The sequence below is a fragment of the Periplaneta americana genome, chromosome 9, assembly GCF_040183065.1.
Source record: "Periplaneta americana isolate PAMFEO1 chromosome 9, P.americana_PAMFEO1_priV1, whole genome shotgun sequence".
NCBI lineage: Eukaryota > Metazoa > Arthropoda > Insecta > Blattodea > Blattidae > Periplaneta > Periplaneta americana.
In genome coordinates this window covers 170,865,880-170,892,138 of record NC_091125.1, presented here as the reverse complement: position 1 = coordinate 170,892,138, position 26,259 = coordinate 170,865,880, and the positions used below count along the sequence as shown (strand labels likewise).

General features: G+C 41.2%; 1 protein-coding gene across 1 annotated transcript in view; it reads right to left on the bottom strand.

Annotated features, from left to right (window-relative positions):
- Positions 1-22,688, bottom strand: part of LOC138706742 (uncharacterized) — a 446,135-nt gene extending 423,447 nt beyond the window's left edge. Inside the window, exons 1-2 of the mRNA XM_069836380.1 lie at positions 22,154-22,688; positions 11,987-12,183 (exon numbers count right to left, since the gene is read on the bottom strand). Of these exons, the coding sequence (XP_069692481.1) occupies positions 22,187-22,657 (471 nt within the window). The 5' untranslated portion in view covers positions 22,658-22,688 and the 3' untranslated portion in view covers positions 11,987-12,183; positions 22,154-22,186. The remainder of the gene's footprint in view (positions 1-11,986; positions 12,184-22,153) is intronic.
- Positions 22,689-26,259: the final 3,571 nt, after the last annotated feature.

Genomic DNA, 26,259 nt, shown 5'->3' with positions numbered 1-26,259 from the left:
ATATTTGAGTCTCTAATTCCGGAAATAATGGCCATACCGAGGAACGGGATGCGGCCCTGTATTCCCCCTTGACTTACTTCTTACACGATAGCATCAAAATGGCAATCGCGAACACTTTCTGATTTTCGAGAAAAAAAGGGGAAGGGTTTAAACCACCCTTCCGCCGACATTCTTGCCGCCATAAGTCCGCAGTACGTGTAGTCACAACAATGCCGAAGAGTGCGTTGAATACAGCTCGTCGAACTCTATCTCCAGTATAAAGGACAACTCTCTATCCCCCTGCGTTTGGACGGGAGAGGCCGGCAAAATTTCAAAAAGTGGTCATTTTCACCTTCCAAAACAGACTTTTTTCTACACAAGGAGAACAAAGGGGCTCAGAGGCCCGCGCTATTAACTGTAGCATCCCCACATCTTCCTTAGTAATCACCGCTAAAATCGGGCAAATCCGCCGCACTTTTTCCTAGCCTTAATTTTTGGGTACCTGAAATATTTGAGTCTCTAATTCCGGAAATAATGGCCATACCGAGGAACGGGATGCGGCCCTGTATTCCCCCTTGACTTACTTCTTACACGATAGCATCAAAATGGCAATCGCGAACACTTTCTGATTTTCGAGAAAAAAAGGGGAAGGGTTTAAACCACCCTTCCGCCGACATTCTTGCCGCCATAAGTCCGCAGTACGTGTAGTCACAACAATGCCGAAGAGTGCGTTGAATACAGCTCGTCGAACTCTATCTCCAGTATAAAGGACAACTCTCTATCCCCCTGCGTTTGGACGGGATAGGCCGGCAAAATTTCAAAAAGTGGTCATTTTCACCTTCCAAAACAGACTTTTTTCTACATAAGGAGAACAAAGGGGCTCAGAGGCCCGCGCTTTTAACTGAAGCATCCCCACATCTTCCTTAGTAATCACCGCTAAAATCGGGCAAATCCGCCGCACTTTTTCCTAGCCTTAATTTTTGGGTACCTGAAATATTTGAGTCTCTAATTCCGGAAATAATGGCCATACCGAGGAATGGGATGCGGCCCTGTATTCCCCCTTGAGTTACTTCTTACACGATAGCATCAAAATGGCAATCGCGAACACTTTCTGATTTTCGAGAAAAAAAGGGGAAGGGTTTAAACCACCCTTCCGCCGACATTCTTGCCGCCATAAGTCCGCAGTACGTGTAGTCACAACAATGCCGAAGAGTGCGTTGAATACAGCTCGTCGAACTCTATCTCCAGTATAAAGGACAACTCTCTATCCCCCTGCGTTTGGACGGGAGAGGCCGGCAAAATTTCAAAAAGTGGTCATTTTCACCTTCCAAAACAGACTTTTTTCTTTACAAGGAGAACAAAGGGGCTCAGAGGCCCGCGCTTTTAACTCTAGCATCCCCACATCTTCCTTAGTAATCACCGCTAAAATCGGGCAAATCCGCCGCACTTTTTCCTAGCCTTAATTTTTGGGTACCTGAAATATTTGAGTCTCTAATTCCGGAAATAATGGCCATACCGAGGAACGGGATGCGGCCCTGTATTCCCCCTTGACTTACTTCTTACACGATAGCATCAAAATGGCAATCGCGAACACTTTCTGATTTTCGAGAAAAAAAGGGGAAGGGTACCACCCTTCCGCCGACATTCTTGCCGCCATAAGTCCGCAGTACGTGTAGTCACAACAATGCCGAAGAGTGCGTTGAATACAGCTCGTCGAACTCTATCTCCAGTATAAAGGACAACTCTCTATCCCCCTGCGTTTGGACGGGAGAGGCCGGCAAAATTTCAAAAAGTGGTCATTTTCACCTTCCAAAACAGACTTTTTTCTACACAAGGAGAACAAAGGGGCTCAGAGGCCCGCGCTTTTAACTGTAGCATCCCCACATCTTCCTTAGTAATCACCGCTAAAATCGGGCAAATCCGCCGCATTTTTTCCTAGCCTTAATTTTTGGGTACCTGAAATATTTGAGTCTCTAATTCCGGAAATAATGGCCATACCGAGGAACGGGATGCGGCCCTGTATTCCCCCTTGACTTACTTCTTACACGATAGCATCAAAATGGCAATCGCGAACACTTTCTGATTTTCGAGGAAAAAAGGGGAAGGGTTTAAAGCACCCTTCCTCCGACATTCTTGCCGCCATAAGTCCGCAGTACGTGTAGTCACAACAATGCCGAAGAGTGCGTTGAATACAGCTCGTCGAACTCTATCTCCAGTATACAGGACAACTCTCTATCGCCCTGCGTTTGGACGGGAGAGGCCGGCAAAATTTCAAAAAATTGGTTATTTTCACCTTCCATAACAGACTTTTTTCTACACAAGGAGAACAAAGGGGCTCAGAGGCCCGCGCTTTTAACTGTAGCATCCCCACATCTTCCTTAGTAATCACCGCTAAATTCGGACAAATCCGCCGCACTTTTTCCCAGCCTTAATTTTTGGGTACCTGAAATATTTGAGTCTCTAATTCCGGAAATAATGGCCATACCGAGGAGCGGGATGCGGCCCTGTATTCCCCCTTGACTTACTTCTTACACGATAGCATCAAAATGGCAATCGCGAACACTTTCTGATTTTCGAGAAAAAAAAGGGGAAGGGTTTAAACCACCCTTCCGCCGACATTCTTGCCGCCATAAGTCCGCAGTACGTGTAGTCACAACAATGCCGAAGAGTGCGTTGAATACAGCTCGTCGAACTCTATCTCCAGTATACAGGACAACTCTCTATCCCCCTGCGTTTGGACGGGAGAGGCCGGCAAAATTTCAAAAAGTGGTCATTTTCACCTTCCAAAACAGACTTTTTTCTACACAAGGAGAACAAAGGGGCTCAGAGGCCCGCGCTTTTAACTGTAGCATCCCCACATCTTCCTTAGTAATCACCGCTAAAATCGGGCAAATCCGCCGCACTTTTTCCTAGCCTTAATTTTTGGGTACCTGAAATATTTGAGTCTCTAATTCCGGAAATAATGGTCATACCGAGGAACGGGATGCGGCCCTGTATTCCCCCTTGACTTACTTCTTACACGATAGCATCAAAATGGCAATCGCGAACACTTTCTGATTTTCGAGAAAAAAAAGGGGAAGGGTTTAAACCACCCTTCCGCCGACATTCTTGCCGCCATAAGTCCGCAGTACGTGTAGTCACAACAATGCCGAAGAGTGCGTTGAATACAGCTCGTCGAACTCTATCTCCAGTATACAGGACAACTCTCTATCCCCCTGCGTTTGGACGGGAGAGGCCGGCAAAATTTCAAAAAGTGGTCATTTTCACCTTCCAAAACAGACTTTTTTTTACACAAGGAGAACAAAGGGGCTCAGAGGCCTGCGCTTTTAACTCTAGCATCCCCACATCTTCCTTAGTAATCACCGCTAAAATCGGACAAATCCGCCGCACTTTTTCCTAGCCTTAATTTTTGGGTACCTGAAATATTTGAGTCTCTAATTCCGGAAATAATGGCCATACCGAGGAACGGGATGCGGCCCTGTATTCCCCCTTGACTTACTTCTTACACGATAGCATCAAAATGGCAATCGCGAACACATTCCGATTTTCGAGAAAAAAAGGGGAACCACCCTTCCGCCGACATTCTTGCCGCCATAAGTCCGCAGTACGTGTAGTCACAACAATGCCGAAGAGTGCGTTGAATACAGCTCGTCGAACTCTATCTCCAGTATAAAGGACAACTCTCTATTCCCATGCGTTTGGAGGGGAGAGGCCGGCAAAATTTCAAAAAGTGGTCATTTTCACCTTCCAAAACAGACTTTTTTCTAACAAGGAGAACAAACGGGCTCAGAGGCCCGCGCTTTTAACTGTAGCATCCCCACATCTTCCTTAGTAATCACCGCTAAAATCGGGCATATCCGCCGCACTTTTTCCTAGCCTTAATTTTTGGGTACCTGAAATATTTGAGTCTCTAATTCCGGAAATAATGGCAATACCGAGGAACGGGATGCGGCCCTGTATTCCCCCTTGACTTACTTCTTACACGATAGCATCAAAATGGCAATCGCGAACACATTCTGATTTTCGAGAAAAAAAGGGGAAGGGTTTAAACCACCCTTCCGCCGACATTCTTGCCGCCATAAGTCCGCAGTACGTGTAGTCACAACAATGCCGAAGAGTGCATTGAATACAGCTCGTCGAACTCTATCTCCAGTATACAGGACAACTCTCTATCCCCCTGCGTTTGGACGGGAGAGGCCGGCAAAATTTCAAGAAGTGGTCATTTTCACCTTCCATAACAGACTTTTTTCTACACAAGGAGAACAAAGGGGCTCAGAGGCCCGCGCTTTTAACTGTAGCATCCCCACATCTTCCTTAGTAATCACCGCTAAAATCGGGCAAATCCGCCGCACTTTTTCCTAGCCTTAATTTTTGGGTACCTGAAATATTTGAGTCTCTAATTCCGGAAATAATGGCCATACCGAGGAACGGGATGCGGCCCTGTATTCCCCCTTGACTTACTTCTTACACGATAGCATCAAAATGGCAATCGCGAACACTTTCTGATTTTCGAGAAAAAAAAGGGGAACCCACCCTTCCGCCGACATTCTTGCCGCCATAAGTCCGCAGTACGTGTAGTCACAACAATGCCGAAGAGTGCGTTGAATACAGCTCGTCGAACTCTATCTCCAGTATACAGGACAACTCTCTATCCCCCTGCGTTTGGACGGGAGAGGCCGGCAAAATTTCAAAAAGTGGTCATTTTCACCTTCCATAACAGACTTTTTTCTACACAAGGAGAACAAAGGGGCTCAGAGGCCCGCGCTTTTAACTGTAGCATCCCCACATCTTCCTTAGTAATCACCGCTAAAATCGGGCAAATCCGCCGCACTTTTTCCTAGCATTAATTTTTGGATACCTGAAATATTTGAGTCTCTAATTCCGGAAATAATGGCCATACCGAGGAACGGGATGCGGCCCTGTATTCACCCTTGACTTACTTCTTACACGATAGCATCAAAATGGCAATCGCGAACACTTTCTGATTTTCGAGAAAAAAAGGGGAAGGGTACCACCCTTCCGCCGACATTCTTGCCGCCATAAGTCCGCAGTACGTGTAGTCACAACAATGCCGAAGAGTGCGTTGAATACAGCTCGTCGAACTCTATCTCCAGTATAAAGGACAACTCTCTATCCCCCTGCGTTTGGACGGGAGAGGCCGGCAAAATTTCAAAAAGTGGTCATTTTCACCTTCCAAAACAGACTTTTTTCTACACAAGGAGAACAAAGGGGCTCAGAGGCCCGCGCTTTTAACTGTAGCATCCCCACATCTTCCTTAGTAATCACCGCTAAAATCGGGCAAATCCGCCGCATTTTTTCCTAGCCTTAATTTTTGGGTACCTGAAATATTTGAGTCTCTAATTCCGGAAATAATGGCCATACCGAGGAACGGGATGCGGCCCTGTATTCCCCCTTGACTTACTTCTTACACGATAGCATCAAAATGGCAATCGCGAACACTTTCTGATTTTCGAGGAAAAAAGGGGAAGGGTTTAAAGCACCCTTCCTCCGACATTCTTGCCGCCATAAGTCCGCAGTACGTGTAGTCACAACAATGCCGAAGAGTGCGTTGAATACAGCTCGTCGAACTCTATCTCCAGTATACAGGACAACTCTCTATCGCCCTGCGTTTGGACGGGAGAGGCCGGCAAAATTTCAAAAAATTGGTTATTTTCACCTTCCATAACAGACTTTTTTCTACACAAGGAGAACAAAGGGGCTCAGAGGCCCGCGCTTTTAACTGTAGCATCCCCACATCTTCCTTAGTAATCACCGCTAAAATCGGGCAAATCCGCCGCATTTTTTCCTAGCCTTAATTTTTGGGTACCTGAAATATTTGAGTCTCTAATTCCGGAAATAATGGCCATACCGAGGAACGGGATGCGGCCCTGTATTCCCCCTTGACTCACTTCTTACACGATAGCATCAAAATGGCAATCGCGAACACATTCCGATTTTCGAGAAAAAAAGGGGAACCACCCTTCCGCCGACATTCTTGCCGCCATAAGTCCGCAGTACGTGTAGTCACAACAATGCCGAAGAGTGCGTTGAATACAGCTCGTCGAACTCTATCTCCAGTATAAAGGACAACTCTCTATTCCCATGCGTTTGGAGGGGAGAGGCCGGCAAAATTTCAAAAAGTGGTCATTTTCACCTTCCAAAACAGACTTTTTTCTAACAAGGAGAACAAACGGGCTCAGAGGCCCGCGCTTTTAACTGTAGCATCCCCACATCTTCCTTAGTAATCACCGCTAAAATCGGGCAAATCCGCCGCACTTTTTCCTAGCCTTAATTTTTGGGTACCTGAAATATTTGAGTCTCTAATTCCGGAAATAATGGCCATACCGAGGAACGGGATGCGGCCCTGTATTCCCCCTTGACTTACTTCTTACACGATAGCATCAAAATGGCAATCGCGAACACTTTCTGATTTTCGAGAAAAAAAAGGGGAACCCACCCTTCCGCCGACATTCTTGCCGCCATAAGTCCGCAGTACGTGTAGTCACAACAATGCCGAAGAGTGCGTTGAATACAGCTCGTCGAACTCTATCTCCAGTATACAGGACAACTCTCTATCCCCCTGCGTTTGGACGGGAGAGGCCGGCAAAATTTCAAAAAGTGGTCATTTTCACCTTCCATAACAGACTTTTTTCTACACAAGGAGAACAAAGGGGCTCAGAGGCCCGCGCTTTTAACTGTAGCATCCCCACATCTTCCTTAGTAATCACCGCTAAAATCGGGCAAATCCGCCGCACTTTTTCCTAGCATTAATTTTTGGGTACCTGAAATATTTGAGTCTCTAATTCCGGAAATAATGGCCATACCGAGGAACGGGATGCGGCTCTGTATTCCCCCTTGACTTACTTCTTACACGATAGCATCAAAATGGCAATCGCGAACACTTTCTGATTTTCGAGAAAAAAAGGGGAAGGGTTTAAACCACCCTTCCGCCGACATTCTTGCCGCCATAAGTCCGCAGTACGTGTAGTCACAACAATGCCGAAGAGTGCGTTGAATACAGCTCGTCGAACTCTATCTCCAGTATAAAGGACAACTCTCTATCCCCCTGCGTTTGGACGGGAGAGGCCGGCAAAATTTCAAAAAGTGGTCATTTTCACCTTCCAAAACAGACTTTTTTCTACACAAGGAAAACAAAGGGGCTCAGAGGCCCACGCTTTTAACTGTAGCATCCCCACATCTTCCTTAGTAATCACCGCTAAAATCGGGCAAATCCGCCGCACTTTTTCCCAGCCTTAATTTTTGGGTACCTGAAATATTTGAGTCTCTAATTCCGGTAATAATGGCCATACCGAGGAACGGGATGCGGCCCTGTATTCCCCCTTGACTTACTTCTTACACGATAGCATCAAAATGGCAATCGCGAACACTTTCTGATTTTCGAGAAAAAAAGGGGAAGGGTTTAAACCACCCTTCCGCCGACATTCTTGCCGCCATAAGTCCGCAGTACGTGTAGTCACAACAATGCCGAAGAGTGCGTTGAATACAGCTCGCCGAACTCTATCTCCAGTATACAGGACAACTCTCTATCCCCCTGCGTTTGGACGGGACAGGCCGGCAAAATTTCAAAAAGTGGTCATTTTCACCTTCCAAAACAGACTTTTTTCTACACAAGGAGAACAAAGGGGCTCAGAAGCCCGCGCTTTTAACTGTAGCTTCCCCACATCTTCCTTAGTAATCACCGCTAAAATCGGGCAAATCCGCCGCATTTTTTCCTAGCCTTAATTTTTGGGTACCTGAAATATTTGAGTCTCTAATTCCGGAAATAATGGCCATACCGAGGAACGGGATGCGGCCCTGTATTCCCCCTTGACTTACTTCTTACACGATAGCATCAAAATGGCAATCGCGAACAATTTCTGATTTTCGAGAAAAAAAGGGGAAGGGTTTAAAGCACCCTTCCGCCGACATTCTTGCCGCCATAAGTCCGCAGTACGTGTAGTCACAACAATGCCGAAGAGTGCGTTGAATACAGCTCGTCGAACTCTATCTCCAGTATACAGGACAACTCTCTATCCCCCTGCGTTTGGACGGGAGAGGCCGGCAAAATTTCAAAAAGTGGTCATTTTCACCTTCCAAAACAGACTTTTTTCTACACAAGGAGAACAAAGGGGCTCAGAGGCCCGCGCTTTTAACTGTAGCATCCCCACATCTTCCTTAGTAATCACCGCTAAAATCGGGCAAATCCGCCGCACTTTTTCCTAGCCTTAATTTTTGGGTACCTGAAATATTTGAGTCTCTAATTCCGGAAATAATAGCCATACCGACGAACGGGATGCGGCCCTGTATTCCCCCTTGACTTACTTCTTACACGATAGCATCAAAATGGCAATCGCGAACACTTTCTGATTTTCGAGAAAAAAAAGGGGAAGGGTTTAAACCACCCTTCCGCCGACATTCTTGCCGCCATAAGTCCGCAGTACGTGTAGTCACAACAATGCCGAAGAGTGCGTTGAATACAGCTCGTCGAACTCTATCTCCAGTATACAGGACAACTCTCTATCGCCCTGCGTTTGGACGGGAGAGGCCGGCAAAATTTCAAAAAGTGGTCATTTTCACCTTCCATAACAGACTTTTTTCTACACAAGGAGAACAAAGGGGCTCAGAGGCCCGCGCTTTTAACTGTAGCATCCCCACATCTTCCTTAGTAATCACCGCTAAAATCGGGCAAATCCGCCGCACTTTTTCCTAGCCTTAATTTTTGGGTACCTGAAATATTTGAGTCTCTAATTCCGGAAATAATGGCCATACCGAGGAACGGGATGCGGCCCTGTATTCCCCCTTGACTTACTTCTTACACGATAGCATCAAAATGGCAATCCCGAACACATTCTGATTTTCGAGAAAAAAAAGGGGAAGGGTTTAAACCACCCTTCCGCCGACATTCTTGCCGCCATAAGTAAGCAGTACGTGTAGTCACAACAATGCCGAAGAGTGCGTTGAATACAGCTCGTCGAACTCTATCTCCAGTATACAGGACAACTCTCTATCCCCCTGCGTTTGGACGGGAGAGGCCGGCAAAATTTCAAAAAGTGGTCATTTTTACTTTCCATAACAGACGTTTTTCTACACAAGGAGAACAAAGGGGCTCAGAGGCCCGCGCTTTTAACTGTAGCATCCCCACATCTTCCTTAGTAATCACCGCTAAAATCGGGGAAATCCGCCGCACTTTTTCCTAGCATTAATTTTTGGGTACATGAAATATTTGAGTCTCTAATTCCGGAAATAATGGCCATACCGAGGAACGGGATGCGGCCCTGTATTCCACCTTGACTTACTTCTTACACGATGGCATCAAAATGGCAATCGCGAACAATTTCTGATTTTCGAGAAAAAAAGGGGAAGGGTTCACCCTTCCGCCGACATTCTTGCCGCCATAAGTCCGCAGTACGTGTAGTCACAACAATGCCGAAGAGTGCGTTGAATACAGCTCATCGAACTCTATCTCCAGTATACAGGACAACTCTCTATCCCCCTGCGTTTGGACGGGAGAGGCCGGCAAAATTTCAAAAAGTGGTCATTTTCACCTTCCAAAACAGACTTTTTTCTACACAAGGAGAACAAAGGGGCTCAGAGGCCCGCGCTTTTAACTGTAGCATCCCCACATCTTCCTTAGTAATCACCGCTAAAATCGGGCAAATCCGCCGCACTTTTTCCTAGCCTTAATTTTTGGGTACCTGAAATATTTGAGTCTCTAATTCCGGAAATAATGGCCATACCGAGGAACGGGATGCGGCCCTGTATTCCCCCTTGACTTACTTCTTACACGATAGCATCAAAGTGGCAATCGCGAACACTTTCTGATTTTCGAGAAAAAAAGGGGAAGGGTTTAAACCACCCTTCCGCCGACATTCTTGCCGCCATAAGTCCGCAGTACGTGTAGTCACAACAATGCCGAAGAGTGCGTTGAATACAGCTCGTCGAACTCTATCTCCAGTATACAGGACAACTCTCTATCCCCCTGCGTTTGGACGGGAGAGGCCGGCAAAATTTCAAAAAGTGGTCATTTTCACCTTCCAAAACAGACTTTTTTCTACACAAGGAGAACAAAGGGGCTCAGAGGCCCGCGCTTTTAACTCTAGCATCCCCACATCTTCCTTAGTAATCACCGCTAAAATCGGGCAAATCCGCCGCACTTTTTCCTAGCCTTAATTTTTGGGTACCTGAAATATTTGAGTCTCTAATTCCGGAAATAATGGCCATACCGAGGAACGGGATGCGGCCCTGTATTCCCCCTTGACTTACTTCTTACACGATAGCGAACACTTTCTGATTTTCGAGAAAAAAAGGGGAAGGGTTTAAACCACCCTTCCGCCGACATTCTTGCCGCCATAAGTCCGCAGTACGTGTAGTCACAACAATGCCGAAGAGTGCGTTGAATACAGCTCGTCGAACTCTATCTCCAGTATAAAGGACAACTCTCTATCCCCCTGCGTTTGGACGGGAGAGGCCGGCAAATTTTCAAAAAGTGGTCATTTTCACCTTCCAAAACAGACTTTTTTCTACACAAGGAGAACAAAGGGGCTCAGAGGCCCGCTCTTTGAACTGTAGCATCCCCACATCTTCCTTAGTAATCACCGCTAAAATCGGGCAAATCCGCCGCACTTTTTCCTAGCCTTAATTTTTGGGTACCTGAAATATTTGAGTCTCTAATTCCGGAAATAATGGCCATACCGAGGAACGGGATGCGGCCCTGTATTCCCCCTTGACTTACTTCTTACACGATAGCATCAAAATGGCAATCGCGAACACTTTCTGATTTTCGAGAAAAAAACCACCCTTCCGCCGACATTCTTGCCGCCATAAGTCCGCAGTACGTGTAGTCACAACAATGCCGAAGAGTGCGTTGAATACAGCTCGTCGAACTCTATCTCCAGTATAAAGGACAACTCTCTATCCCCCTGGGTTTGGACGGGAGAAGCCGGCAAAATTAAAAAAAAATGGTCATTTTCACCTTCCAAAACAGACTTTTTTCTACACAAGAAGAACGAAGGGGCTCAGAGGCACGCCCTTTTAACTGTAGCATCCCCGCATCTTCCTTAGTAATCACCGCTAAAATCCGGCAAATCCGCTGCACTTTTTCCTAGCCCTTAATTTTTTGGTACCTAAAATATTTTACTCTCGAATTCCGGAAATAATGGCCATATCGAGGAACGGGATGCGGTCCTGTATTCCCCCTTGACTTACTTCTTACACGATAGCATCAAAATGGCAACCACCCTTCCGCCGACATCCTTCCGCCATAAGTCCGCAGTACGTGTAGTCACAACAATGCCGATGAGTGCGTTCAATACAGCTCGTCGAACTCTATCTCCAGTATAAAGGACAACTCTCTATCCCCCTGCGTTTGGACGGGAGAGGCCGGCAAATTTCCAAAAATGGTCATTTTGACCTTCCAAAACAGACTTTTTTCTACGCAAGGAGAACGAAGCGGCTCTGAGGCCCGCCCTTTTAACTGTAGCATCCCCGCATCTTCCCTATTAATCACCGCTAAAATCCGGCAAATCCGACGCACTTTTTTCTAACCTTAATTTTTGAGTACCTGAAATATTTGAGTCTCTAATTCCGGAAATAATGGCGATACCGAGGAACGGGATGCGGCCCTGTATTCCACCTTGACTTACTTCTTACATGATAGCATCAAAATGGCAATCGCGAACACTTTCTGATTTTCGAGAAAAAAAGGCTTTCCGCCGGCATTCTTGCCGCCATAACTCCGCAGTACGTGTAGTTAGAACAAACCATCTCTGTTAACCTGAACTTTCCTAATGACATATTCTAGAGCAATGTTAAAAAGTAAAAGTGACAGTGTATCTCCTTGCTTTAGCCTGCAGTGAATTGGCAAAGCATCAGACAGAAACTGGCCTACACAGACTCTGTTGTATGTTTCACTGAGACACAATTTAATTAATCGAAATTGTTTCCATGAAATACCAATGTCTACAGGAATATTATATAAAACATCCCTCTTAACAGAGTCATTACTTACGTAACTGCCCAAAAGCCGAGTTTACAAGTCCACATTCCCAGGAAGGACTAAACAGCTCGAAGATTCTGCGATGAACTCGTATTCAGCACACAGTGTCGTCTTCTCGTGATCCAACAGCAGACGCAGGTTGAAGTGATCAAGTGCTGATGCTTCATTCACGACGGGCCGGCTGCAGTCTGCTCACACCACGGCCCACGCTCCAGTCACAGACGCACAGAAAATCAGGAACAGGAAAACAAAAAAGCTGTTAATATTCAAACGGACCAATCACAATGACTAATATTCAGCGCAATGAACACCAACGAATGCATTTAATCTCGACCCCAAAATACATCATAAATACAAGCACAACCTAGTAACAAAATACTGAATGTGTCATTCCTATTTAGCAAAAATAAGAAAAGGTATAAAAGCCTTATATTTTCCGATGCTCTCCGTGGCTGCCTATGATATTTGAGTTTTAATATTTTCCCATTCTTTGTGAATGTCTTCATCTTCAGGTGTTTCTAACATTTTTTGTTCAAGTCTTTTTTGATAAAGCCAGCGTACACTGTCGTCATGGATTAATCTAATTTTGTAACGCATTAATTCTTTTTTGGGGAATTTATCTTTGTTAAATGTAGCCATCTTGGTGTATATCTCACTTTTGCTAAAACAAGGTAATGATCTGATCCAATGTCACTTCCTCTGAAGACCTTGACATCTAAAAACAATTCGGATAATTTTTTATTTGCTATAAAATAATCTATGATAGATTTTGAGCCACGTGCTGACCATGTATACTCTTTTAGACCGAAAAAGGAATGAAGAAATTTTAGAACAATTAGAAGTAGAGTCAGTAGAAGAAAAAATCAGCAGATACAAATTCAATTTGCTAGATCATGTAAGAAGAATGGAAAATTCAAGAATCCCAAAAATTATGATGCAGTATAAACCTAGAGGACATCGTCGACCAGGAAGACCTTTTAGAAGACAGCTAGATGGGGCCTAATTCGTGAAGGATGATGATGATGATGATGATGTTGATGATGATGATGATGATGAAGAAGAAAAGGTATACACACACAAGCCAGATGCGCACTCTGGGAAGAAAAAGAAAATTAAAAAAACTAAGAAAGAAATGGCAATAAATAAAATAGAAAATATATCAGTGGCAGTTTCTCGGGGGAGGGGAGGGAGGAACGTCGTCCTCACATTTTGCTTCTTTTGAAAGTAAATACCAAATTAAATATATGCCTTGAAATTCGAGGAAGATTCGATAATTTTTAAGTTCACAGCTATAAGAAAACCTTGGTTGATCGAGTTTTAAATGACACGCGCTCATGTGCCGCTAGAAAACTGTGAGAAAGATGCGAGATTGTTTGTGTGGAGGAAAGTCAATCCATTCCTCCTTTTCTGCAGTTAACACACATAGACAACAGCGCGCTAGCGGCCAGAGAAAGAAGCAGTGTTTTAAAGCGAGTAAATGAATGGAGAGGGAGGAGATTCTCCTCTGAATCAGCGCATGGGCGGGAAATAGAAACCGACTAGTCTTGCAGCAAACCGCAAACTCGCTACCGCTGCCACCTAACAATGCTGCATTCAACCAGACTATAACACATCTAGGAGGAGGCACAATAAAAACAGTTTTAACACAAAGCTATGAAAGACACCATATAAATTTTTTTTAATCATAAATCAAAATATATTATTCATTGCATTTTATATAAGCTATTACTCATGGTTTGAAACTTTCGAGGATATCTGAAAGTTGAAGTTAGATTTATATAAAACAAAGAGGAAGTAGTTCTACATTAGTATCGCAGATCTTTTTGGTCCGTGAAATTCACTTCCATTCATTGTCTACTAGACAGGACAACAGCCAAGTTGTCAGTTTCTACAAATATATTTGAAATTGAAAGTACTCCAAACTACATTATTTTTAACACAAAAAAATTAATCGGCCACCGGTAGCTTTGAGCAATAATGGTAGTATGACTTTACAAGAACTGACATTCTTCAAAAGCTTGTGATACTGAACTTGTAAAATGTACATGTGGCAACACAGACCACGTGAGTGAGTGCAGTGTTCTCGCTTTCCTAACAGATTATTTCTCATTCCCACTTCCGTAAAACGGTTCTGGTTATATGTTAGTAGCTGGTCTCTTCCAACACGTGTGATGCTGTAGTGTGCGCTAAAAATGCTGCGAGTTTATGACTTTCCTTATAATTGTTAATTTGTGCAATTATCCACCAATGAATGGAAGTGAAAACATATTTTGACAATTTAGGAAACTCAGTTTACAAGAACAGATTATTGCTATACAAAAGAGAAGGCCAACCATAACACTACCTTGTATTACATGTATGCATGTAGGCCAATTTGTAACATGTTTCTCTCAAGAAGGTATCATTTTGCGCTGTTAACTTCTTTCCTCCTCTTAATAAATATGCAGGAGCCGCCACTGAAATATATATACAGGGTGTTTCAAAAATACGGGGCATAATTTCAGGTATGTATTTCCCACATGTAGACAATCAAAATAGTTCATTACAACATGTGTCCGGAAATGCTTCATTTCCGAGTTATGGCCTTCACAACATTGAAATTCACCGGAACGTTTTTCTTTCCGCAGGTCGTTGTCATTACAGAAGATGTTCAAAATGTCCACCTTCTGCTTGAATACAGACCTCACATCGATGTCTCATTGACCTGCGAACATGATCCCAAACTCCAGGAGTATTGCGTATGTCCTCAGAACATGCCACAATTCCATTCTGAAGGGATTCCAAATCAGGCATCGGAGACGAATAAACCAATGATTTTAAATGGCCCCACAAGTAGAAATCGAGAGGGTTCAGATCAGGTGAGCGTGGAGGCCAAGCAATTGGGCCACCTCTACCTATCCATCGATCAGGAAACCTTCGATCCAAGTACCGGCGAGCCGTACGACTGAAGTGTGCAGGAGCGCCATCATGCAAGAAGTGAATGTGTTGACGATTGATCAGTGGAGTGTCTTCTAAAACATGAGGTATGGTGTTTTCCAGAAAGTTTGTGTACGCCTGCCCCGTAAGTCTGTTTACAAGTACATGGGGTCCAACTAATCGATCACCAATGATACCGGCCCACATGTTGAGGGAGAACCGCACCTGGTGATGAGATGGAACAGTTGCATACGCCCATACATGCTGATTGTGGAAATTTGTTATGCCATCTCGTGTGAACTGTGCTTCATCTGTAAATAATACTAAGGCAGGAAAGTTCGGATTTACACCACACTGCTGCAAGAACCACTGACAGAACCTAACTCGTGCAGGGTAATCTGCTGGTGACAGGGCCTGTACACGTTGCAAATGATAAGGATACAATTGATACTCTTTCAACAGTCTCCAGACAGTCGTATGAGGAACAATGACTTGCAACGCTACCCTTCGTGTGCTGATAGAAGGAGTCATGTTCACAGCCTCCAGAATCTCCTCCTGTACTTCTGGAGTTGCAGATCTTGGTCGTCCCCTTCCCAAAACAGGAGAGTTAAATTTTCCATACTCGCACAGACGGTAATGGAGACGTACAAATGTCTTCCGATCTGGACATTGTCGCTGTGGGGACCTCTCCTGGTACAAACGACGAGCCAGCGCAGCATTGCCGTCCGCCTTACCGTACATGAAGTGTATCTCTGCCAGCTCTTGATTTGAATACATGTCGCACAGTCTAACGCCTACACAACACTGAATGTAACCTTCGCCTCGGAATGAACTGTCAGAGTGCCCTCTTAATGTCTCCTTTGACGGCAACGACCTGCGGAAAGAAAAACGTTCCGGTGAATTTCAATGTTGTGAAGGCCATAACTCGGAAATAAAGCATTTCCGGACACATGTTGTAATGAACTATTTTGATTGTCTACATGTGGGAAATACATGCCTGAAATTATGCCCCGTATTTTTTAAACACTTATACGAAAAGAAGTACAAGAAAAGATAAAATACAACTAAATAAAAAAGGATAGAAGAACCGGAAAAGGAAACAGAATAGTGGCATAAACCATACACCACAAACAGGAGATCAAAGGGGGTGAGAGTCCGACCTTTTTACCATAGGATCCCCGTGTGTTTACCAACGACCCAGCAATAAAATCGAGCTTCTCTATTGCACTTCATTTTTGCCTTAGACATTTCTTTTAGCTCGAAGAAGGGAGCTGTTCCTAAATGCTTTATTGCTCAAACTCATGTTCACAATATCATGCTCTTGCAATCACATTCCTTAATAAATAATATTTTTTTTTTATTTTGTGTTAGAAGAAAATACTGATATTTGACCACTTTTAAAAAGAAATTTATTTTTTAGCCATGTCACAAAAGTTTAGAGGACGTGAAGGCATTTCTTTCCCTTTCTTCTTCTTGCTCTGAGTCTGTCAGTGTCTGAGCGATAGTGGTTACTTCTTATATCTTCACCCCCTCAAGCAGTACACACAGGAAAATAAAATATTAAATAAAGTAAACAAGGGAATATAAAATTCAGCCACACAGATATTTGACAAGATTCACTATAATTTAATGGCGCTGTTGCAATATTTTCAACAACTAATAATTGAATACAGAATGACTGTTTGTATTGAGTCAGGGGAAACAACACGGTGCAGGTTGTTTAGTGTGTGAACTAGCAATAAGCAAAACACTTACCTTCTTCTCTCACTAGCTTTTTAATGTGTCAATAGAAATAAAGTACAGGGACATCATTTTATTTTTACTAACATTTCTAATATTAACCTGGCTATACCTTTGGATCAACGATTAAGAACCGGAAACACCGTTTGCTACCCCCTTCCACGACTGGAGTTCGATGATACTGGCGTAATACACAAACAAATCACTTTACTAGGTATAGGAGGGAAGAAGAGTAGTTCATCCATTTACGTAAACTTGGAAATATCGCGATTTTGAGTTTGATAGTTTTCATTAGGTTTTTGTTTAATCAAAATACAGTACAGTATTAACAATGAGTGTTTTTACTCACGAACTGAGCTGTCCATGCGGACGTATTCATTATGCAAAGAAAAGTAGTACTTCCAGTGAGATTAAGTTACTGGTAGCGTAAAAACAACATATTATGTAAAAGGTAGGCCTCTCATCCAATCAACAGCTACACAAAGAAAAGTAGTACTTCCAGTGAGATTAAGTTAGCATAAAAACAACATATTATGTAAAAGGTAGGCCTCTCATCCAATCAACAGCTACACAAAGAAAAGTAGTACTTCCAGTGAGGTTAAGTTACCGGTAGCGTAAAAACAACATATTATGTAAAAGGTAGGCCTCTCATCCAATCAACAGCTACACAAAGAAAAGTAGTACTTCCAGTGAGATTAAGTTACTGGTAGCGTAAAAACAACATATTATGTAAAAGGTAGGCCTCTCATCCAATCAACAGCTACACAAAGAAAAGTAGTACTTCCAGTGAGATTAAGTTAGGCCTACTGGTAGCGTAAAAACAACATATTATGTAAAAGGTAGGCCTCTCATCCAATCAACAGCAACACAAAGAAAAGTAGTACTTCCAGTGAGGTTAAGTTACCGGTAGCGTAAAAACAACATATTATGTAAAAGGTAGGCCTCTCATCCAATTAACAGCTACACAAAGAAAAGTAGTACTTTCCAGTGAGATTAAGTTAGCATAAAAACAACATATTATGTAAAAGGTAGGCCTCTCATCCAATCAACAGCAACACAAAGAAAAGTAGTACTTTCCAGTGAGATTAAGTTAGCATAAAAACAACATATTATGTAAAAGGTAGGCCTCTCATCCAATCAACAGCTACACAAAGAAAAGTAGTACTTTCCAGTGAGATTAAGTTAGCATAAAAACAACATATTATGTAAAAGGTAGGCCTCTCATCCAATCAACAGCAACACAAAGAAAAGTAGTACTTCCAGTGAGATTAAGTTAGCATAAAAACAACATATTATGTAAAAGGTAGGCCTCTCATCCAATCAACAGCAACACAAAGAAAAGTAGTACTTCCAGTGAGATTAAGTTAGCATAAAAACAACATATTATATAAAAGGTAGGCCTCTCATCCAATCAACAGCAACACAAAGAAAAGTAGTACTTCCAGTGAGATTAAGTTAGCATAAAAACAACATATTATGTAAAAGGTAGGCCTCTCATCCAATCAACAGCAACACAAAGAAAAGTAGTACTTCCAGTGAGATTAAGTTAGCGTAAAAACAACATAAATTATGTAAAAGGTAGGCCTCTCATCCAATTTTTTCTACAATTAAACTTCCTAATATGATCAGCCCTTCCTAAGTACGATGGTGTTGCTAATCTAGCATTGATATCGGTCCATGCTTTGTGTCCCATTTGTGCCTTAAACATGGCGGTGAGTCTGGTTTTTCGTCACCTTGATTTGAGAAGTTCCCACCCTAAATCTTTCACTATCTCCTCACCATGTCCCTTCCCCATTTTGACATATTTTGCTGCCTTGCATTGGACCTTTTCTATTGAATCGATTTGGTTTTGTCTGTACAGATCCCAACCTACTGCTCCATATCCCATAATTGGGCGAACAAGGGTTTTGTATGCTAATTCTTTTGACTTTCGGTTAGATTTCTTCAGAATACGCATAGAGAAATGTAGTGCTTTCCAGGCTTTCCTTGTGGTATTAGTGACTTGTTCCTCCCAACCCAGTTTAAATATATACCTAGGTATTTACAAGTGTTCACTGGTGGCACCGATGTACCATTCAGCTGATATCCGAGACAAATTTCTTTATGCGTTCTACAGAAGGATATTGACTTACTTTTACTGACATTGATTTTCATTTTATTTTCTGTCGTCCAGGTTTCAATAACGTTAAGATCATTTTGTAAGGCAGCGATATCGGATTCATCATTAATTTGTCTATATATTATACAGTCGTCCGCGAATAACCTTATCTGAGACGTATTTATTTATTTCTATTTATATCATTTATATATATAAGAAACAATAGAGGTGCAAGGACCGCCCCTTGAGGCACGCCTGATGTTACATTTCCTAGTTCCGATATTTCTTTTCCTAGTCTGACCTTTTGGGTTCTGCTCTCTAAGAATTGATTTATCCATCTTACTACTCGATTATCTATTGGAAGCCTGCTTAGTTTCTCTAAAAGTTTTTCGTGAGGCACTACGTCGAAAGCTTTAGCGGAATCGATCACAACTCCATCTATTCTTCCCCCCTATCAATTTCATCAGATAAATCTTGTATTAAGGATGTGATTTGACTTTCACAAGAGTATCCTGGTCTGAAGCCGTGTTGATTTTTGTTCAGCCATTTGTTATTTTCTAAAATGTTGTGAATATATTGTGTTATTAGATGTTCCATTATTTTGCAGATAACTGATGTGAGACTAACAGGTCTGTAATTGTTCGCATCTCATTTGTCTCCTGCTTTATATATGGGGATTATGATAGCCGATTTCCAGTCGTCTGGGATACTACAATTATTTATTGATATATTAAAAATTCGCATTAAGTACGGGATCATGGCTTCACCTCCTAACTTCATAATTTCTGTGGGAATATCGTCTGGACCGCGCGATTTTCGGTTTTGTAGTCTCTTTATTCTGTTCCGAACATCTTTAGCCGTTATTTCGAACATCTCTGTGCATTCACTTTCATCGATTGTAATCTCTCTCTCCTTTTCATTGAAAATAGAAATAAATTTTGAGTTTAGTAAGTCTGCTTTTTGTTTGTCCCCTGTAATTATTTGGTCATTAGTGTCTCTCAAAACTGGTATTGATTCCCGATTTCCCCTTCTTCTGCGCATGTAATTATAAAACCTACCCCAGTTATTTTCACCTTCTTTCAATAAATTTTGCAGGTAGTTCGCTTCTGCCTTTTTCTTTTCTCTTTCTAACTGTTTCGTAAGGTCCTTGAATTTCTGGTAATTTTCTAAGCTCACATTCCTTTTGTTGTACGCTCGCCTAGCCTTTTTCTTAAGTTGTCTGACATATTTTGTATAATATTCCGGGTCTGAATTACTTTTTACTATTTTGTATGGCACGTATGTGGAGGTGGCCTCGGTTAATATTCGTTTAAAATTTTCCCATACTTTATCCATGTTTTTGCCCTCATTTAAGAATTTGTTATGTTGATCTATAAGGTACCCTTGCAAACCGTTTATGTCTGCTTTGTTATACTGCCATATTTTCCTAGTGATATCTATTCGGACATTTGTCTGAAGCCAGTTTCGCTCGAGTTGAACACTGTTATGATCACTGATTCCTGGTAATACTTGTGAAGAATGAAAACTATCCCAGAGTCGTATCAAGAAGACATCTAAAAGGTTATTGTTTCTTGTAGGTTCACTTGTTACGTGTGTAAATCCTTGTTCCCATACCAGGTAATTAACAAAGGTTTGTGAAAGGGTGTTTGTCTCTACCTGACCATTCCAGTTCACTGCGGGTAGATTTAAATCCCCTGCTAACACGACCTTCCGTTCTAACGATATTGAGGAAATCCTTTCTTGTAACTTACTCAAAGTAAATAAGTTTGTTTCGTTCGGAGGCCTATAGCATGCTATTATATCCCACTTTTCACCATTGTATTTATTATTGATTTGTACCGCTATAATCTCTGCTTCTGCATGTGACCATAACAAGCTGCTGTCTATACCTGTTTTAATACAAACAAATACTCCTCCCCCCTGGCATCTCTATCTCTTCTGTAAATCCTATAATCATTCCTGCTTATATCCACTTCGTATATATTACTGTGAAGCCATGACTCCGTACCTATAATTATCTCCGGATTGTAGACATCAACTAAATTCCAAAATTCAGTTATTTTATTTACTATACCGTAATTTCCCATAACTATGGTCCAGGCACCCAACTATGTCCAAAACGCATTATGTACTACTTAGTCCCCCAAGATTTCGGTGTTTGCCATTTAAGGCGCCACTGTGATGGAATTATGTTCCCCATAGACGCTTCTATCTACCATTACACGTGGCAATGATTGGATGCTTAACAAGGTCAGTGTCCATCGTTCTATTGAATGCGTGAAGACACAAAATCATTCAGTTGTGAATGGCTGTTTTATTAAGCTCTCCTCTGTAGAACTGGTACGTTATAGATATATGATTCTTTGTACAATTAAACCTGGCTATATAGTGTTTACTTTCACGTGATAATTAGACTGGCAGAGGTTAAGGACTCTGCGTGAAAAATGTTTAACCTCAAGGCTAGAAGTCGGTCCTCAACTATGTACCACAATTTTTCGTGGACCATAGTTGTAAGTTATTTCATTTTGAAATATTTGTTTCAATAAAATGTGAACAATGTGATTATTTACTTCTGCAAATACGGTATCTCAGTATATTCTAAAACACCATTTAACATTATAGTCAAGTAAACAAAGAAACAGGCTGTTCCAGCATCAATGGTACTAGCACGAATGATGGTCCGGTAAAACGAAAACTTCAGGGTAGAAGGAAAATAACCGTCCCTGTAAGTGACTATGAGAGCGATGAAATTGAATTGGATACAGATTATGATTCAATTTCAGAATTACAAGAGAAGTGGAGATTCAAAGGATCGAAATAAGCCTACTGAATATAGTTCTCAGTATGATAAATAAACATTATCAGTGAATTTATTGGCATAATATTTTGCTAAGAATGTGTTAGTTTATTTTGACACCGTACTTTTGTTCTTTAATATACTGTAGTTGTTCATTATTGCAGGAAAATGACTTTCAGATTTCACTTATTGTGTGTTTATGCAATGTGTACTAATAAAAAGAATCCATGTACTTTTCATTTATTTTTTATATTTCTGTGCTACATTATGTTTCTACCCTTAAATTAGAAACTCAATGTATTGATTTACGAATAATTACAGCTCCAGCTATAGTCCATTCATGTTTTCAAGCATGAATATATGAGTGGACCATAGTTGGGCAACTCAGAATACAACTATGTATCAATGCTTATTATTTTTTATTTGTATTGTATTTAAATAATTTCAAACACATATGTCAATATTTATTTAATATAAACTTACAACAGTCCGAAGCCAAAATTTAATTTAATCTGGATGAATAGTACTGAATATACAAAGAAAAATGTGACAAATGTGGACCATAGTTAGGGGAAACTATGGTACTTCTGCAGTTAACCTGTAGCAACCTTAACAGATTGGTCCTCACCTGTTCGCTGTTCAGCTCCGCGTTGTCCCGTCTTCATTGCTGACTCCTGTCCTCTCTCGTTGTTGCCGCCACCCTAGCGAAGAGAGCTTCCATCACTGCCGTCCCTCTCCGGTTCAGGTGCACCCTGTCCCGCCCGAAATCTCTGTCGTCCAGCCACGAGTTGCCGTCCACGTACCGTGTTCCCAGCTGCTCCGCAACCCACTCGAACGCCTTGTTTGCCAGTCCCACCTTCCTCCAGTTGATGTTGCGAAACCTGACGATCCCGCTGATGATGATGTCCACCGTCGGGTACCGTTTCTTCGTAGATGACACCAGATCATATAAGTCCGCCATGATGTAGTCCACGCTTCTTCTTCTCAAGTCGTTCGTCCCCACATGTAGAATCATTTTCTTAGGATCTCCTCTCTCGCCCTGTTCAATCACGTCTTTCATTTTGTCGACTCGTATTCCCGGGTAGCATTCCACTTCCAGTTCCGGATTTTCTTCTGCCACATATCTGACCATCGAGTCCCCTATGACGCACTCCGCACTTCCTTTTTCCTTCCTCTGAAATATTTTGAAAAATAATTTAAAATGTCTTTCTTGTATTGTTTAGCATAGACCGTAGCATCTCAAGCATGTCATTAAGATGAGCTTAGTGGTTTGCCTTTATGAAATTACCATAACATTACGCGAAGTGCAGTGTTGTAATGGAGACCATACGGGCCATACATCGTATGGTAACCTAGAATTTTTTTAATTAATCGCATGAGGAAAAGAAAATTTTGTTTGGAGCCATACGGCACATGGATACCTAAGTTTTGTACACGGAGATCTGTACAGATCTTAGATCATCTCTTGCTGTTCATAATGTATTTTGTTTGATGTTCATAAACAAAAATTGTCCACCTCTGCAGCACTGGAATCCAGAATCATATAAAATAATGGTTGAAAAACAAGAAGTGGTAAAATACAAACTCCAAGATTCATCGAGAAAAATTTGCATCTACGATGGAGCTACATGGTGTATTCTTTAAACCACGCTTGTTGTACAATTAAAATGTAAAGCAAAACAATTTCTTTACTTCTTCCTTAATATTAAAAAAAATCATTAAATAGCAGTCGGAGAGATAGAGATTAAAATATATTTCAAGGAAGAATACAAGGGGTGGGGCGTATGGCCAAGAGAAAAATTACCATGACAGCATTGGCAAAGTAATATTAACAATTCCTGCAACAAGCGCATCAAATGAACGGTCTTTTCTGCCTTCAAAATGATTTAAAATTACGAGAGAAATACACAGATTTAGGCGAGATTGTCATTACTTGCGCTGAAGAGCATTTCTGCTGCAAAACTTCAACACAGGTTTACTATCAATAATAATAATAATAATAATAATAATAATAATAATAATAATAATAATAATAATAATAATAATAATTTACTTACAAATGGCTTTTAAGGAACCCGAAGGTTCATTGCCGCCCTCACATAAGCCCGCCAGCGGTCCCTATCCTGTGCAAGATTAATCCAGTCTCTATCATCATACCCCACCTCCCTCAAATCCATTTTAATATTATCTTCCCATCTACGTCTCGGTCTCACTAAAGGTCTTTTTCCCTCCGGTCTCCCAACTAACACTCTATATGCATTTCTGGATTCGCCCATACGTGCTACATGCCCTGCCCATCTCAAACGTCTTGATTTTATGTTCCTAATTATGTCAGGTGAAGAATACAATGCCTGCAGTTCTGTGTTGTGTAACTTTCTCCATTCTCCTGTAACTTCATCCCGCTTAGCCCCAAATATTTTCCTTAGCACCTTATTCTCAAACACCCTGAACCTATGTTCCTCTCTCAGAGTGAGAGTCCAAGTTTCACAACCATACAGAAGAACCGGTAATATAACTGTTTTATAAATTCTAACTTTCAGATTTTTGGACAGCAGACTGGATGATAAGAGCTTCTCAACCGAATAATAACACGCATTTCCCATATTTATTCTGCGTTTAATTTCCTCCCGAGTGTCATTTATATTTGTTACTGTTGCTCCAAGATATTTGAATTTTTCCACCTCTTCGAAGGATAAATCTCCAATTTTTATATTTCCATTTCGTACAATATTCTGCTCACGAGACATAATCATATACTTTGTCTTTTCGGGATTTACTTCCAAACCGATCGCTCTACTTGCTTCAAGTAAAATTTCCGTGTTTTCCCTAATCGTTTGTGTATTTTCTCCTAACATATTCACGTCATCCGCATAATAATAATAATAATAATAATAATAATAATAATAATAATAATAATAATAATAATAATAATAATAATAATAAAATAATTAACTGATTACATAAATTTTCTGTATACAGAATCAAAGTATAATAAAATACAATTATTTAATTAGTTTTGCAGTACCGGTAACTTCTAACTTCAATACCCTTACAAAAAAAAAAGTCGATAATAAGTCCCGTATTTTCATGAGATACTTATGTAAGCTTAAGCAGTTTCCATCTTAAAACTAGAATCTATTCATATAGTTCCATAGATTCACGAAATGCATAAATACTCACATGTATCACACAATTTGCTGCATAATTAAATAAAAAGTCACTTTTAGCAACCATCATGCACATTTTGTATTTCTCGCCATTTTTTAATTACTATAACGTCAGTGTCACCAACATATAAATTGTACCCCGTCAAAAAAAAAAAGACCCATTCAATATATCTACATGAAAATAAAACCAAATGTTAACGCAACTTCCTTACCAGTCTTCATTAAAATAATAATAATTCATCCACATCATCTGCGTTTAGTTTTGCAATTGATGTGCTAGGTTGATCTACAAAGCCCCAAAAGCTAAATAATTAAAAATTACAACAACTAGAAAACACAAAAGGCGATTTAAATTGTAATTTCCGCCAGAAAATCCGTCACCCGTCAAAGCCATTATTTTCCCGACAGTTACGTCAATTTTGACGGAATTTCCGTCCTGTTGGCAACACTGTAGACGAAATCAACATAGCAGGGTTGCCACTTGCCAGACAAAGGAAATGCAAGTCATGCCAACTTATGAAAAATACGGACATATTGAACTACCACCGATAGATGTCTCCAGTGTACTAGTCGGTGTAGGGTCACATTAGACTGTGGTAGGGTTCTGAAATCACAACTGGCTTATGTTTGTGTTAATTATACAACAGAGTCGCACATGAGAAGCCACCTTTTTATATTTCTTGGGAATTATTACTTTGATTAATTTTTAATTAGACAATAAAATAGGGCAAAACACGGAAAAATACTTAATATATGCACTGAAATATGCAAAATAAATATATATGTGTATTTAAAAGGAAAAATCCTCGAAATATGCATTTATGCAATCGAACACAAAAAAATTCCACGAAAGCCAAAGATCCACTTTTACTTTTTCAATATGCCGAATCAATAAAAATATATAATTGCATGAAGTTACGCGGTATAGTTATTATGAGTCTGTATGCAGTTGAATGTAGCTTCTACAGTCTCATGAGATTCCTCTTAAAATCAATTAGTTTTTTTCACAGACATATACCACTTTCACTATCTAATGAAAAATACTATACATAGGCTATACAGAATGTAACTAAAATGTATGTCAAAACTTTAAGGGCATATTCATCTCATACAGAGGATGAAAAAATATTACACGAACATTGGGTGGAAACGATTTATTTTCTTGTTACAGGTCTCCTACAAGTGTGATTAAAATGTATATTGTGATACATTAAAAAATAAAAATGGTAAAACACATGGAAGAAATCTCAAAATTCAACGTAATCAGACTTAAATTTTCAGTCACTACATATATGGGCAGACTAGAATCATAACGAAATTGTTCAGTCATGTTTGGATCCGCATTGTTGGTGACGCTTCAGTGAGACCTCAGTTCTTGTACCCAGACTCAACAGAGAAAGATGCAAAGTGTCCTTAGAGTACATCTTACGTCATATGCTGTTAGCAATACGAACGAAACACATACTTCATGTATGATGGATCTCCTACTCATTTCAGTGTCAATGTTTTCGACTTCTAAATCAAAGGTCCCGTGAGAAATAGAGGTGAACCAATTCCTTGGCCTCCA